At 41.1% G+C, this 14,991-nt stretch overlaps 1 protein-coding gene and 1 long non-coding RNA gene across 4 annotated transcripts in view; one reads left to right on the top strand and one right to left on the bottom strand.

Annotated features, from left to right (window-relative positions):
• The window catches only part of LOC122563675 (protein argonaute-1), a 117,906-nt gene that overhangs the window by 3,905 nt on the left and 99,010 nt on the right, over positions 1-14,991 (bottom strand). Inside the window, exons 15-18 of the mRNA XM_043717729.2 lie at positions 8,299-8,493; positions 7,727-7,861; positions 6,485-6,586; positions 4,604-4,803 (exon numbers count right to left, since the gene is read on the bottom strand). Of these exons, the coding sequence (XP_043573664.1) occupies positions 4,604-4,803; positions 6,485-6,586; positions 7,727-7,861; positions 8,299-8,493 (632 nt within the window). The remainder of the gene's footprint in view (positions 1-4,603; positions 4,804-6,484; positions 6,587-7,726; positions 7,862-8,298; positions 8,494-14,991) is intronic.
• The window catches only part of LOC122563676 (uncharacterized), a 94,108-nt gene that overhangs the window by 16,635 nt on the left and 62,482 nt on the right, over positions 1-14,991 (top strand). The window lies entirely within an intron of this gene.

The raw sequence follows: 14,991 nt of genomic DNA, 5'->3' as shown, positions 1-14,991 counted from the left end.
GGCTCAATTTGTCACAATAATTCTATAGCTGTTGATTGCTCAGCTTATTCCTTCATCATTTTTGATGCCCTCATTCCCAGAGAACAATCATTGTTTTTTTTAGATTACTTACAGTGTGGAAACAGGCCCTTCGGCCCAACAAGTCCACACCGCCCCGCCGAAGCGCAACCCACCCATACCCCTACATTTACCCCTTACCTAACACTATGGGCAATTTAGCATGGCCAATTCACCTGACCTGCATATCTTTGGACTGTGGGAGGAAACCGGAGCACCCGGAGGAAACCCACGCAGACACGGGGAGAACGTGCAAACTCCACACAGTCAGTCGCCTGAGGCGGGAATGATCCTGGAAACAGATCCCCTCTTTTTAATCAGTCTGAAGGATGTAAACTCGAGGAACAGATGCTCAATGAGCTGAGCCAATTGTGACCAGACATAATTATCATACATCAAAGTCACTGATTGCTCTCAAGGGCAGAAATATAGGCCTAAACTAGATTTAAGTGGCAAGCAACATTTAGAGCATTACAGGTGGCAAGCAGTAACCATATCCCAGAATGGGAGAATTTAGCCACCTACCCATGACATTTAAAGGCATAGTCATTGCTGAAACAGCCCATATCCTGGGTGGTGGCTACCACTAACAGAAACCTAACTGGACCACCAGCCATATAAATACTGTGGCTACAAGAGCAGTGTATCCACACCACAGATTGCAGCAGTTCCAAATAATAGTTCACCACCAGCTTCCCAACTTCTCAAGGACAATTATAGATGGGCAGTAAATAGTGGATTAGCAAAATAAATGCCCACTTCCCATGCAAAAGAGTTTAAAAGAAGCCTTTAAAAATAGTTTAGTTGAATGTTCCTCTATTAGTCTCAAGATACTATCACTACAGATATGATTTTCATATTTTTTTTGGTCACTTTAAAAATTAAAGGAAGAATTCTATCTATCTCCAAGCCAACCTTTATATTTTCCACATGTAATACACATATTAGTACCATTCTGGAAGTTGCTTTACAATCCATAGCGACAGGAATACTCTGGAATAATAAACTCTTACAATAATTAATATCACTTCCCTTATTGTATTCTACATAGAACCCTCTCCATTACAACATGACAATCCACAGTAAGCGCCATTTATACTGGTGTTGGTAGCCAATTTCCCTTCTTTGAAGTAAAAACAATGACTGCAGATGCTGGAAACCAGATTCTGGATTAGTGGTGCTGGAAGAGCACAGCAGTTCAGGCAGCATCCAAGGAGCAGCAAAAATCGACGTTTCGGGCAAAAGCCCTTCATCAGGAATAAAGGCAGAGAGCCTGAAGCGTGGAGAGATAAGCTAGAGGAGGGTGGGGGTGGGGAGAAAGTAGCATAGAGTACAATAGGTGAGTGGGGGAGGGGATGAAGGTGATAGGTCAGGGAGGAGAGGGTGGAGTGGATAGGTGGAAAAGGAGATAGGCAGGTAGGACAAGTCATGGGGACAGTGCTAAGCTGGAAATTTGGAACTAGGGTGAGGTGGGGGAAGGGGAAATGAGGAAAACTGTTGAAGTCCACATTGATGCCCTGGGGTTGAAGTGTTCCGAGGCGGAAGATGAGGCGTTCTTCCTCCAGTCGTCTGGTGGTGAGGGAACGGCGGTGAAGGAGGCCCAGTACCTCCATGTCCTCGGCAGAGTGGGAGGGGGAGTTGAAATGTTGGGCCACGGGGCGGTGTGGTTGATTGGTGTGGGTGTCCCGGAGATGTTCCCTAAAGTGCTCTGCTAGGCGGCGCCCAGTCTCCCCAATGTAGAGGAGACTGCATCGGGAGCAACGGATACAATAAATGATATTAGTGGATGTGCAGGTAAAACTTTGATGGATGTGGAAGGCTCCTTTAGGGGCTTGGATAGAGGTGATGGAGGAAGTGTGGGTGCAGGTTTTACAGTTCCTGCGGTGGCAGGGGAAGGTGCCAGGATGGGAGGGTGGGTTGTAGGGGGGGTGTGCCCTATTACTAGCTTTACATTGTAAAAACTTCCATCACCTTCAGCCCTGTAGCAAACTTCTTAAAATTGTCTTCAGCATTTTTCATCCATCTGCCCTCAAATTATAATTTAACATCAATTTCCTATTCTTGTGAAGTTCTTAAATATGTTATCACTTTTCATGCAATAGGTGTGACTTAATCCAATTAAATTTACTGTTAGTCCCAGACACTGAATCAGTTTTAACAAAAGTCATGAATAATGTCTCTTTGATTGTGTCACAGTAATTTGGCTTATCTGAAGAGGTGACAGACTTTTTTCCCCTTGTTAAATGTACTCAATGCACTTTGTATGTTGATTTTCACAAATGCGAGTGCCTCAGGGCTTCATAATAAATCTGTTTAGTCATTTAAAAGAGAAAACAATCAAACTGGTGATGTATCAGAAGATCGATATCAATCAACAATGAAAGCATGTTCACATGAAAGTTCAACTGATTGGTAAATTCAATTGACATTTTTAATGTAAACTATAGATGACTATAAGCAGAGGAACCTCTATTATCCGAATATCAATTATCCGAATTTTGGGTTATCTGAAGAAGATCTCAAGGTCCCAATTGAAACATTACATCAAAGAGGTGTTTCAACACTGTTTGCGTCATTTGTTTACAATGATTAAAAACGAACCCGCCTTCAGAAATGCTGCCAAGAACAGACCTGGACATCGATGGCAGCCCAGGCACCATCTCCAAATGACTTGACCATCAGTGTGCTCTCTCTCTCCCCACACTTTTCTCCTGGAGTTCTACACAAGGGTGTATCCTAAACTGCCCCATTTCTCAGATAATCTCTCCAACATTGTCAAAAAGTTGTGGTGAAAAGTGGTGTGTGTGTGTGTGGCATGCATACGCACTATTTTGAGACTGGCTCACCCCCCACCCCCCCACTCAAAAAGCAGCAGCAGTCTTATTGTTATTGTCCAGTCCGGCTGCCCCGGGGGTAGTGTGGGCTGGATGGAGTGCTGTCGGTTGAGGGGGAGAGCAGGGCATGGTGTTGGATGGGGGTGCAGTGTTGGGAGGGGAGGGGGGGGGGGGGGGGCAGGGGTAGACAGGGTTGGGGGTGGTGGTGAGGGGACAGAGTCTCACACGCAGAGTGCTGCTGCCTAGTCTCCTGAACGGGGAGCGGACTTACCAAATGCTTGCTGTGTGAATCCCTTTGAACTGATTGAGGCAGGAGGTGGGAGGCTTCAGCAATGCTGCAGGTCCCTTACACACAAAAGGTGTGTCTGCTCAGAAACAAGCCCTGAGACAGAGAGAGGAAAAAGGAAACCAGAAAATTCTGAGCCCCAGAGGAGAGGCACTGATTCAATTAACCAAATAATCAATTATCCGAACGAAATAGTGTCCCCCCATCGCATCTGCATAATTGAGGATCCTCTGCAGATGTTAGAAGAATGCAGCTGTGTTTGTGTGAGGAAGGCTGAGTCATCGTTTACTGAATGAAGGAGAGTACAAATTCCCAAGACAGACTAACAAACAATTTCTGTGGAAATTGTCACACCCAATTACAACCACAATATGCACAAATTCTCTCGTGTTCAAGTTTAAAATAATTTGCATTAACTATTATGATAAATTCATTTTCTTGTCTATTATTAATAGAAAATGTCAAACGTGCTCTGAGGTACAGTAATCGATGCTTTAGTTCATGTGCTTGCCTGAAAACCCGCAACTAATATTTGTACTACACATGCTAGGCCATAACCTTCTCCAACTAGGGAGAATCTAACCACCTTCCCTTGACATTCATAGCATTACCATTGCCGATTCCCCCACTATCAGCGTCCTGAAGGTTACAGTTAGCCAGAGACTAAACTGAGGCTATAAGTTCTGCAGCTCACAACTCACCTCATCAAAGCCTACCACCACCTACACAGCACAAATCAGAGTTGTGATCAAACAAACTCCACTTGCTGGAGCTCCAACAACACAAAGTTCAATATATCTAGGAAAAATCAGCCAACTTGATTGGCACACCATCTTCAGCATTCATTTCCTCCATCACTGATGCACAGTGGCAGCAGTCTATTACCCAGGAGATGCAAGTCAGCAACTTAAAGCTTCTTTGATAACACCATTCAACATCACAGTGAAGGATAAGAGTAGCAGATGGATGGAAGTAGCACCACCTTAAAGTTCCCCTCTATGCCACACACCATCTGGATATGGAACTAGAATTACCATTCCATCATCATTGCTAGGTTAAAATCCTGAAAGTCCCTATCATAATAGCTCTGGCTGTATATAGCTCCCACAGAATGGAGCAGTTCAAGGAGGCAACTCAGCAACAACCTCTCAAGAGCAATCTGAGATAGATGATAAATGCTGGCCTAGTCAGTGACATCCAAATCCTATAAATAAATTTTTAAAAAGAATGTATGCTGAACACCACAGACCAAGTTGCTTATCTAAGTAATATGCAGGCTCTGCACCTCCACAATAAAAGATAATAATAGCTAGTTTATAAAAACAGTCTTTCTTCACCACTTCCTTACACTATCCAATGCAGAAGCCCAAAGTTATTTATAAGCCAGCAAATTAACTTTACGTAAATATTCAGACAATTTTCTTACCTATCATGTTCCTTGTCCACCAAGTGATATCTTGCCCTGAATGCCACCAATCTGGCATAATAGGCTGGTGCTGGAATAGAGACAGAACGTGTGCACCGCACGTAGGTGTGACACAGCTGATAGGTCAAGATCTGAAGCTCATCTGCAGTGAATCGATTATCATCCCATAATACATAATAATGTGAAGGTCTGCTGGTGCCCTGTAGTCATAAGGGATGAAATTTAGAGAATAGTACTGAGAATGAAAACTCAACTTTACCTCTTCTCCATTACTGAATTGAACAAATATTTGTAAAGTTCAATAAGCTTAATTCCACTACTCAGCCACCTTGTCTCATACTTAAACTGACTAAAATCTTTTTATTACCTACATCCTAAGAAAATACAAACTATTTCCCAAAGTTTGGAAAGGTTTTTAACATCCTCACTCTTCTCTTTGATCCTATAATATAAATACAATCTGCCAAACCTTAATTGTAACATCAGCGCAGGATACTAGACGAGTTGATGATGCTTCCTGACAGACAGAAAACACGTCAGCATGGATAATGATTCAAATAAGTTGTCTAGATCTATCTCGCCAATTCAGCAGGGTTAATAAGCTAGGAAAGATCCAGGACAATACTGAATCTAGATAGTGCTAACCATATAACTGGAGAGAAAACTACAATATTACTAATAATAGGAATAGTATCTTAATATTTATGAAGCTAAGTACTGCATCTGAAAACCTGTCACTGAAAAAAAATTACATTCCCAAAACTACATGTATCATATCTGTTAATAGATTTGTTCGATTACTGAACTAAGATATTAAATTTAGACTGTGATCTCCAAAATCATTGACTGTTTATCAAAATTCAGGCAGGGAGAAAGAAAACTTCTTCAAAATGCAATTTCTTTTTTGATAACATTTCACATCTCTGTTCCCTTTGCAATACATTGAAACTAAACCTATTGTGCAATTGACAATTCTCTTTCTGTACCATTTTCTTTATTACAATGTATTGAACCAAAATTTGTTTTTCAAACTGGGGTATGTCTAACTGTCAAACAGCATCAACAGTCTTCACATTGCATTCAATCCAACGATCCTTCAAAGAATAAGTCCTTAAATGGCATAAAGGGAGACAGAGATCTTTAAATATACTGATTATTGTGGGTGGACTAAAAAAAGGTATGAGAGCGCATGATATTGCATTGCAGCTTAAAACACTCCTGCAGTTTAAATCAACTCACTCCTTGTTATAGTTTTTCTCGTTTTACCAACACTATTACCCTTCCGCTTTCATTTGTTAGTCCTTCCAAACTGTAGGCGAACTTTCATGATCTTCCTGCTCCTTAAACTCTTGCTTTTTTGATATGGGTTTTGTTGTACAACCTCTATCCAAAGATGGAGTTGGAACCAGTCAACAAACATACATCAAGATAACTGGGTGTGGAACCGACGCTTGGCAGAAGAATCTGAGGCCTGATTATCCAGGGGTGAATCTATAAGTGTGCATTTAAATTTAGCAAGCAATTTAGGCAATACTACCAGTGTCCTAGAAATTTCCCTCCTTGTTTGCTTTCTTCTTTTCTTTCATCCATCTAAAAAGCAAAGGCATCTATTTCATGCTATTTATTAATTTCTCTTTGTAACTGAAGTTTGTCAATTCAATTGAATCTGCCAATCTATAAAGCTCCCCATCATCAACAATTAACCTGTAACTGACCTTAAAATAAATTAGTACCAGCTCCCCAGAGGGGAGGTGCCTTAATGGGAAGAATAAGCTATCAGCTGAGCAGCTCCAGTATTATTCAACGGTAATGCAGGAGCTAATGTATAGCAACCACCCTTGACTCTCTGCTACTGTAATGGTCACAAGTTACCAAACAGACCTGAATCCCAGCATGACTGCAAAGGTAGAAATCAAATTCAAATGGGTGGGTGATATTGGTATCAACTGTTGTCCCTGCTGGTATGTTCCCACTTTTTCCAATCTGGCAAAAGAAAAAGAAAATACACTACTTTGAAGAAAATAACAAATGAACATTTTGTCATGTGTAAAGATTTCATATTGGCCCATTGCTTAGTAGTTCTAAGCGCATCATAACGTTTTGCATGCACTGAAACAAGATTATATGTTTAGGTGATATTAGTTCTCATGTTTATGTTTGCTCAATGTATTAAACTGGTGTAGGGGCCTTTTGGTGCCTTATTAAAGTAGCTTTGCTTCACCTGTAAGCTCAGGCAATGACTGCACATCATATACATACCAGTGACATCTGGAGACTAACAAACACACAAATCCAATAGGTGGATTGTAGATATTAATATTTGGTTATTAATATTGAAGATATTACATTTATATGGGTCCAATTTCTTTATTTCTCACCTCAATTCCAGCACAATTTTAACAGCGGGATTTATATTTCAAGTTGGTAGATGAAATCAAATCAGTAAGATTTTCTCTTTTCAAGCACATATAGAATGATTAATACAGTCAGAAATAGCCACCAAATTGTCATATACTTTGCAGACTTAATTTTATCCTAAAGTTTACCCTGATTTAGTGGTGACCACAACACAAATTTCTCATCAAATAAAGTCCATAAGTTTCCCAGAAGTTACCAGTACAGGTATTCCCCATTAAATCGGACACATCTTCCTTTAATTTGGTTGGTCATGGATTAAGGTTTTTTTTTTAAAAGCACGTTTCCCTTTAGTAAATGCAGCACTATACGGTATAGGCATCCAAACAAGGCTGAATTTAGTTGACCTTATCCAGAGTGGCAGCAGGAGCAAAAAACATCATTGTCACGCAGCACATAGAAGGGGAAAACTTCAGTGAACTAATAATTCTGAACTCTATCCAAAAATTTATTTACATGGATAGGATCATTCTTGCCCTTCGCCTTCACAGTCAAGTAATGTGCAAGCACTCACTGTCTGAGCTTATATGTGAAACTTCAACACTGAAAGCCAGCTACATCGATTTGATGTATTGAACAAGAAACAATACCTTCAGCGGTGGTGGGAGCAACACGGTGATGGGGATAGAAGTCATGAAATGGAAGAGGGGGAAAAAGTGAAACACCAACTATAGATTCATCAATAGCTCTATTGAAATCATCTCCTACCCTCTCACTCTTATCAGCACAGAAGAGCCGTGTGTGATGCCGTTTTTGGACAACAATATAGGTAATTCCAGGTTGATAATCTTTTTCCAGTTTGATACAGGCATCACGAATAGCCAGGAGCTCGTAGTGTAGTATCTGAAAAAGGTTTCACATTGTTTATAAGTTAAAATTGTGCGGTTTTGTGATAATGGGAACAAAACTGTGAAGTAGAAACATCTTTGCAAAATGAATAATAAAAGTACAGGGAGCAGCTATACTTTTCATTACGCAGTTGAATTAAGTACAGGCTGCAATGTCCAAGTGACCACATTTGATCTACAGTTCACTAGCAATTTTCAGATCACATCTATCCCAAGCCTGCACCCCTACTCAAAGGACAATGTGCAAAGCAGGATACTAAAGGAGAACAACTGATAGACAAACTAAACCAATTTTCACTTTTGTTTGTTTCTCCATTTCACTTTTGCTCATATTAAATTCCAACAAAGTAACCCAGTACATCTGAACATTAATGGACGAGCACTACTTATAGCCATTTTGGGTGTTCATTTCAGTAAACGAGTGCAATTTACCTGTGGTAACTGTCCTTCAGGAACGCCATCTCTATAGAAGATAATCCTTGTTGGCTTGAAGCGAGTAGATTTGTAAAATTGGATCAGAAGTTCTCGAACCATGTAGGAAAGGTCTTCAATTATTTCCTGACGGGGTCGCTGCACACGAACTGTGGCACAGTAACGACTTGGATGAGCATCCATGCTGCCAACCACCTAGAATGAGAAAAACAGAACTTTCAGGCAAACTAGCAATCTCACATAAACAACTGTAACATTAAAATTCTGAATGTGCCTAAGGAGTCTGAATCCAGATTTTACTGGATAACAAATTGCCATACAGTTCCTCAATGTATAACACTGACTAATTTACAAGGGCAACTCAGTTGCACGTCCTTTGGCTGTTCATCTATGTAATACAGTTCCCCAAAACCCTGTACTACGTCGTACATAGGAAGAAGGTTCCAAGCTCATTTTGATTCCAAATGCCTTTAGTGACTCTGATCTTAAAAAGTTGCAAAATTACTTGTGTTCTTTTTTATTCTCAACATTGTAATTCCAGCTGGAAGATTTGAGAGTGCTTTTTTGTGCATTTGGTTGTGACTTATCTTCTTGTTCACGCTTTCCAATAGTTGACCAGTTGTCTAACATATTCACCTGAATCTCCCCTTGAATAAAACACACATGCCTCTTAAGGAAATATCAAATAAAAGTTTAGACACTTTTTCTTTGCCTAACAATTCCCTGTTTCCTTATTTGGATGCCTCTTACATACATCCACTTAGAAACATTCATTAATAATGGTATGAAATCATCCCAGAGCCAAATATCCATAAAATGAGTTAAGCCTGGCCAAAGGTTTATGACTTAACTGCTTTGGCTATAATCTTTAACCATTGGCTTTTTAAGGTGTCACTGCTTATTTCAATCTTTCCCAGTACAATACCCAACTATTACATAGGATTTAGGAAGATGAACAGTCAAAGGACATGCAACTGAGTTGCCCTTATAAATTAAAGGCAGGGGAGGGTCAGTGCCAGGCAACATCAGATTTAGTCCTGGCTCAGAAAGATAACACATGAATGGCAGTGGTATTTCAGAGCAACTGCAGCTAATATGGAAAAATATCTCAAGGTATTTTATAAGTTAAGTAAGGGAATATATTAAACCATGATGGAGTTAGGCATGATGTGTTTTAAAATATGTTTTAACAAAATATAGCTTTTGATGGTTGAGAGCATGTGTTGGAGGAGTGACAGGTAGGAAAGATACACAGAAGACAAAACTTAAAGAATTCAGGAGTGCAGAAGACAAAGCTAGAGGAGTACAAACAGATTGGAGACAAGACATGCATAAATCTGATGAGGCAACACACTAGGGAGCCATGTGTAGATTAGGAAGAACAGAAATTACAGATAAATGAGACTCCGTGCATGCAGCATATTATTAATAGGTTAAATTTAATAGATTGCCAAGTTTGGGACAGATGGAAAGGGGGATGTTGGGAAAAATAAATCAACTCAAGGTGACATAAGCATCAGTGTTTAGTGGTGGTGGTGGAAGTGAAGCAAAATTTTAGCAGTCTTTTGTTGACAATAATAGATTGGATTTAGAGACTTCAGGCCATCAGAGACCCTAAAGCGGCCAATTATTGCCCACCAAAGATCCTCAATTCACCTCCACTGCCATAAAATGCTGGCCAGGGGTCAGCGGGCAAGAAAGCTGGCCAGGGGTCAGCGAGTTGACAGTTTCCTTTAAAAAGGGCAAGAAAGCAGAAGGCGCATCATTCAAGGCTGTGTCTTATGTACATTGGGGTCACCTCCAAAATATAGTAACCCTTTTGTACCTGCCTGCCTGACCACCTCCTGTAGGATGCTGGGTCCTGTCCTGCTCTGATAGCCTCAGGTCTGGCTAACATCGACAATTTCTGGGGGCTTCCCTGCAGGGCTACCATTCTTACTATGATTTACAGGTGACTTAATAGAGTCTGAATTAGTTACTCAAGAGGGGAGTACTATTAGAGGGCAGGACTTCACATTACCAGCTGAAACTAATGACTGTCTTTCCAGTATTCAGACAAAGGAAAGTTTCTTTGTGCTTTCTTTTCAATCTATAAAGAACTGAGATCATGATATTACCATTGTTTTTGTGGTTTTTCAGGGCTCTTTCCAAAATTGGTAATTAGAGTATACTTTAGTTTGACAACCTAATCAAGTATGATAATATCACAAATGGTGCTGGAATGAAAAAAGGTAATTTTTTTAAGTCATGGTACTTTGAGTTAAACACAATGTAGTGGATACTATTTCTTACATATTCATCGTGAGAGTAACTTGTTTTCAAGTTTAGTTCAACTCTAACACTGTGGCCAGAATTCCAAGGTTGTTTACTCTCCCTGCTGGGAGGTCCTCACTGTGATGTGAAGAGTGACATATCACTATTGCAACACTTAAGTGGCTGTAATGCAGCTTCAAAAATGAGTTGGCTATCATCCAGCTGTAAGAAATCACCAGAAGACGAGAAAGGTAACAATGCACAAGACTGATGTTTATGTGTATAGAAGCCTCGAATTTTCTGATATCACATTTGAAGATGGTTGGTTAAAGCAACGTAGGCGATCTTTGGCATAAAGAAACTAAATTGGAAAAAAGATATTGAATAAGCCTGATGGAAAGAATTGATGTTAGTTGCAAGTGCCACCTGTAGCAAAACCCACAAGGATATCCAGTGCAGGAAAAGATTCAGTATTAGGATATGCACATTTTAAAATCAATCAAAGCTCAGCCCAGGGTCAAATAGTCTGGTTTTGAATATTTCTACACATTTCATCCCTTGTGGATTGAAGATCATTTATTTGAAGTAAATAAGGTACCAAAAGGCTGTTCACACTATCTTTCCCTGAAAATGTTCCTTACTTTTATGTTGAAATAAGAATGAAGTACGAAAGATAGAACAAACTTATACTTATTTAGCACCTTTAAATTTGTGAAACTTCTCAATGGGCTTCATCAATCCAGAACCTATAACCCAGGAACAGCTGAACGATTGGCCATCATTGGTGAAGCAATAAAAATTGGGGGTCCACAAGAATGACACAGAAATCAGAAGTGCTGCAGGACTAGAAAGTGCTACTATAATAAGAAGGACATGAGGCCATAAGCAGATGAGCTGAGGCACTGAAGAAGATAGGCAATGTTACCGAGGTGGAAAGAGCAGTTTGATAGAGAAAATATGGCATTGGAAGCTCAGCACAGGGTCAAACAGGATGCCAGCTTGTGAACAGTCTGGTTCAGTACCAGATTCCATCACATTCCGTATGAGAAAAGAGTCACTAGGATGAAGGGGTTGACTTATTAGAGTCAGATGTACAGCACGGATACAGGCCCTTCAGTCCAACCCATCCATGCCGACTAGATATCCCAACCCAATCTAGTCCCACCTGCCAGCACCCGTCCCATATCCCTCCAAACCCTTCCTATTCATATACCTATCCAGATGCCTTTTAAATGTTGCAATTGTACTCACCTCCACCACTTCCTCTGGCAGCCCATTCCACGCACGCACCACCCTCTGCCGTGAAAAGGTTGCCCCTTAGGTCTCTTTTATAATCTTTCCCCTCTCAGCTTAAACCTATGCCCTCTAGTTCTGAACTACCCCACCCTAGGGAAAAGACCTTTACCCTATCCATGCCCCTCATGACTTTATAAACCTCTATAAGGTCACCCCTCAGCCTCCGAAGTTCCAGGGAAAACAGCCCTAGCTTATTCAAACTCTCCCTATAGCTCAACTCCTCCAACCCTGGCAACATCCTTGTAAATCTTTTCTGAACCCTTTCAAGTTTCACAACATTCATCTGATAGGAATTGCATACAATATTCCAAAAGTGGCCTAACCAATGTCCTGTACAGCCGCAACATGACCTCCTAACCCCTGTACTCAATACTCTACCAATAAAGAAAGCATATCAGATGCCTTCTTCTCTATCCTATTCACCTGCAACTCCACTTTCAAGGAGCTATGAACCTGCACTCCAAGGTCTTTGTTCAGCAACACTCCCTAGGACCTTACCATTAAGTATTTAAGTCCTGCTAAGGTTTGCTTTCCCAAAATGTAGCATCTCGCGTTTATCAAAATTAAACTCCATCTGCCACTTCTCAGCCCAAATGGCTCATCTGATCAAGATCCCGTTGTAATCAGAGGTAACCTTCTTCGCTGTCCACTACACCTCCAATTTTGGTGTTATCTGCAAACTTACTAACTATACCTCGTATGCTCACATCCAAATCATTTATGTAAATGATGAAAAGTAGTGGACCCAGCACCGATCCTTGTGGCACCTCATTGGTCACAGACCTCCAGTCTGAAAAATAACCATCCACCACCACCTCCCTATATTCCATGAGATTTAACCTTGCTAACCAGTCTCCCATGGGGAAACTTGTCAAACACCTTACTGAAGTCCATATAGATCACATCTACCACTCTGCCTTCATCAATCCTCTGAGTTTTTTGAAGGTAACAATCAAGTTTGTGAGACATGATTTCCCACGCACAAAGCCATGTTGACTATCCCTAATCAGTTCTTGCCTTTCCAAATACATGTACATCTCTGTCCCTCAGGATTCCCTCTAACAACTTGTCCACCACCAACGTCAGGCTCATTGGTCTAAAGTTCTGTGGCTTGTGCTTACTACCTTTCTTAAATAGTGGCACCATGTTAGCCAACTCCAGTCTTTTGGCACCTCACCTGTGACTATCAATGATACAAATATCTCAGCAAGAGGTCCAGCAATCACTTCTTGAGCTTCCCACAGAGTTCAAAGGTACACCTGATCAGGTCCTGGGGATTTATCCACTTATGCGTTTCAAGACATCCAGCACTTCTTCCTCTGTAATATGGACATTTTTCAAGGTGTCACCATCTATTTCCCTACATTCTATATCTTCCATGACCTTTTCCATAGTAAATACTGATGCAAAATACTCGTTTAGTTTCTCCCCCATCTCCTGCGGCTCCACACAAAGGCCGTCTTGCTGATCTTTGAGGGGCCTCCCTATTCTCTCCCTCGTTACCCTTTTGTCCTTAATGTATTTGTAAAAGCCCTTTGGATTCTCTTTAACTCTATTTGCCAAAGCTATCTCATGTCCCTTTTTGCCCTCCTGATTTCCCTCTTAAGTATACTCCTACTGCCTTTATACTCTTCTGAGGTTTCACTCAATCTATCTTGCCTGTACATGACATATGCCGCCTTCTTTTTCTTAACCAAACCTCTCTCCACACTCCAGGCTCACTGCCTTTATTCCTGATGAAGGGCTTTTGCCCGAAACGTCGATTTCGAAGCTCCTTGGATGCTGCCTGAACTGCTGTGCTCTTCCAGCACCACTAATCCAGAATCTGGTTTCCAGCATCTGCAGTCATTGTTTTTACCTCAATTTCTTTAGTCATCCAGCATTCCCTACACTTATCAGCCTTTCCTTTCACCCTAACAGGAATACAGAGGAACCTCGATTATCCAAACATCAGATTATCTGAAGGAGATCTCAAGGTCCTGATAGAAACATTAGATCAAAGACATGTTTCCAACAGAGATCGCATCTTTTGTTTACAGTGATTAAACAGGCACCGTCTCCAAATGACTAACCTCCTGTCCTCTCTCTCCTCACACTTTCCCTGGAGTTCTATAGAGGGGTGTAACCGAACCCACCCCCCTTCCCTAGATAATCTGACCAACATTGTCATGTACAGGGCAGAGGTGGAACCGGTCAAAAAGTTGCAGTAAAAAATTGTGCGTGTGTACGCACGCGCTCTATTTGGAGTGGTGGTGGACGGGCAGAGTTGGCAGGGGGCGGAGTTGGGGCAGGGCCTCACGCACCTTGTCCCCTGAACAGGGAGCAGACTTTAAAAACTCCAAACCCCAGAGGAAAGGCATTTAATCGATTATCCGAACAAAATACTGCCCGCCCAGCTCGTTCGGATAAATCGAGGTTCCCCTTTATACTTTCTCTGGATTCTCGTTACCTCATTTCTGAAGGCTTCCCATTTACCAGCTGTCCCTTTACCTGCGAACATCTGCCCCCATTCAGCTTTTGAAAGTTCTTCCCTAATACCGTCAAAAATAAGCTTTTCACCAATTTAGAACTTCAACTTTAGATCTGGTTTATCCTTTTCCATCACTATTTTAAAACTAATAGAGTTATGGTCGCTGGCCCCAAAGTGCTCCCCCACTGACACTGTCACCTGCTCTGCCTTATTTCCCAAGAGTAGGTCAAGTTTTGCCCCTTCTCTAGTAGGTACATCCACATACTGAATCAGAAAATTTTCTTGTACACACTTAACAAATTCCTCTCCATTTAAACCCTTAATACTATGGTAGTCCCAGTCTATGTTTGGAAAGTTAAAATCCCTGACCATAACCACCCTATTATTCTTACAGATAACCAAAATCTTCTTACAAATTTGTTTCTCAGTTTCCTGCTGACTATTAGGGGATCTATCTAACAATCCCGATAAGGTGATCATCCTTTTCTTATTTCTCAGTTCCACCCAAATAACTTCCCTGAATGTATTTCTGGGAATATCCTCCCTCACTACAGCTGTAATGCTATCCCATATCAAAAATGCCACTCCCCCTCCTCTCTTACTTCCCTTTCTGTCCTTCCTGTAGCATTTGTTTTCTGGAACATTAAGCTGCTAATCCTGTCCATCGCGGAGCC

The sequence above is a fragment of the Chiloscyllium plagiosum genome, unplaced genomic scaffold (genome assembly GCF_037043375.1).
Source record: "Chiloscyllium plagiosum isolate Xiang-an unplaced genomic scaffold, Cpla_swu_hap1 HiC_scaffold_30, whole genome shotgun sequence".
Classification (NCBI taxonomy): domain Eukaryota; kingdom Metazoa; phylum Chordata; class Chondrichthyes; order Orectolobiformes; family Hemiscylliidae; genus Chiloscyllium; species Chiloscyllium plagiosum.
This window is presented reverse-complemented; position numbering and strand designations above follow the sequence as displayed.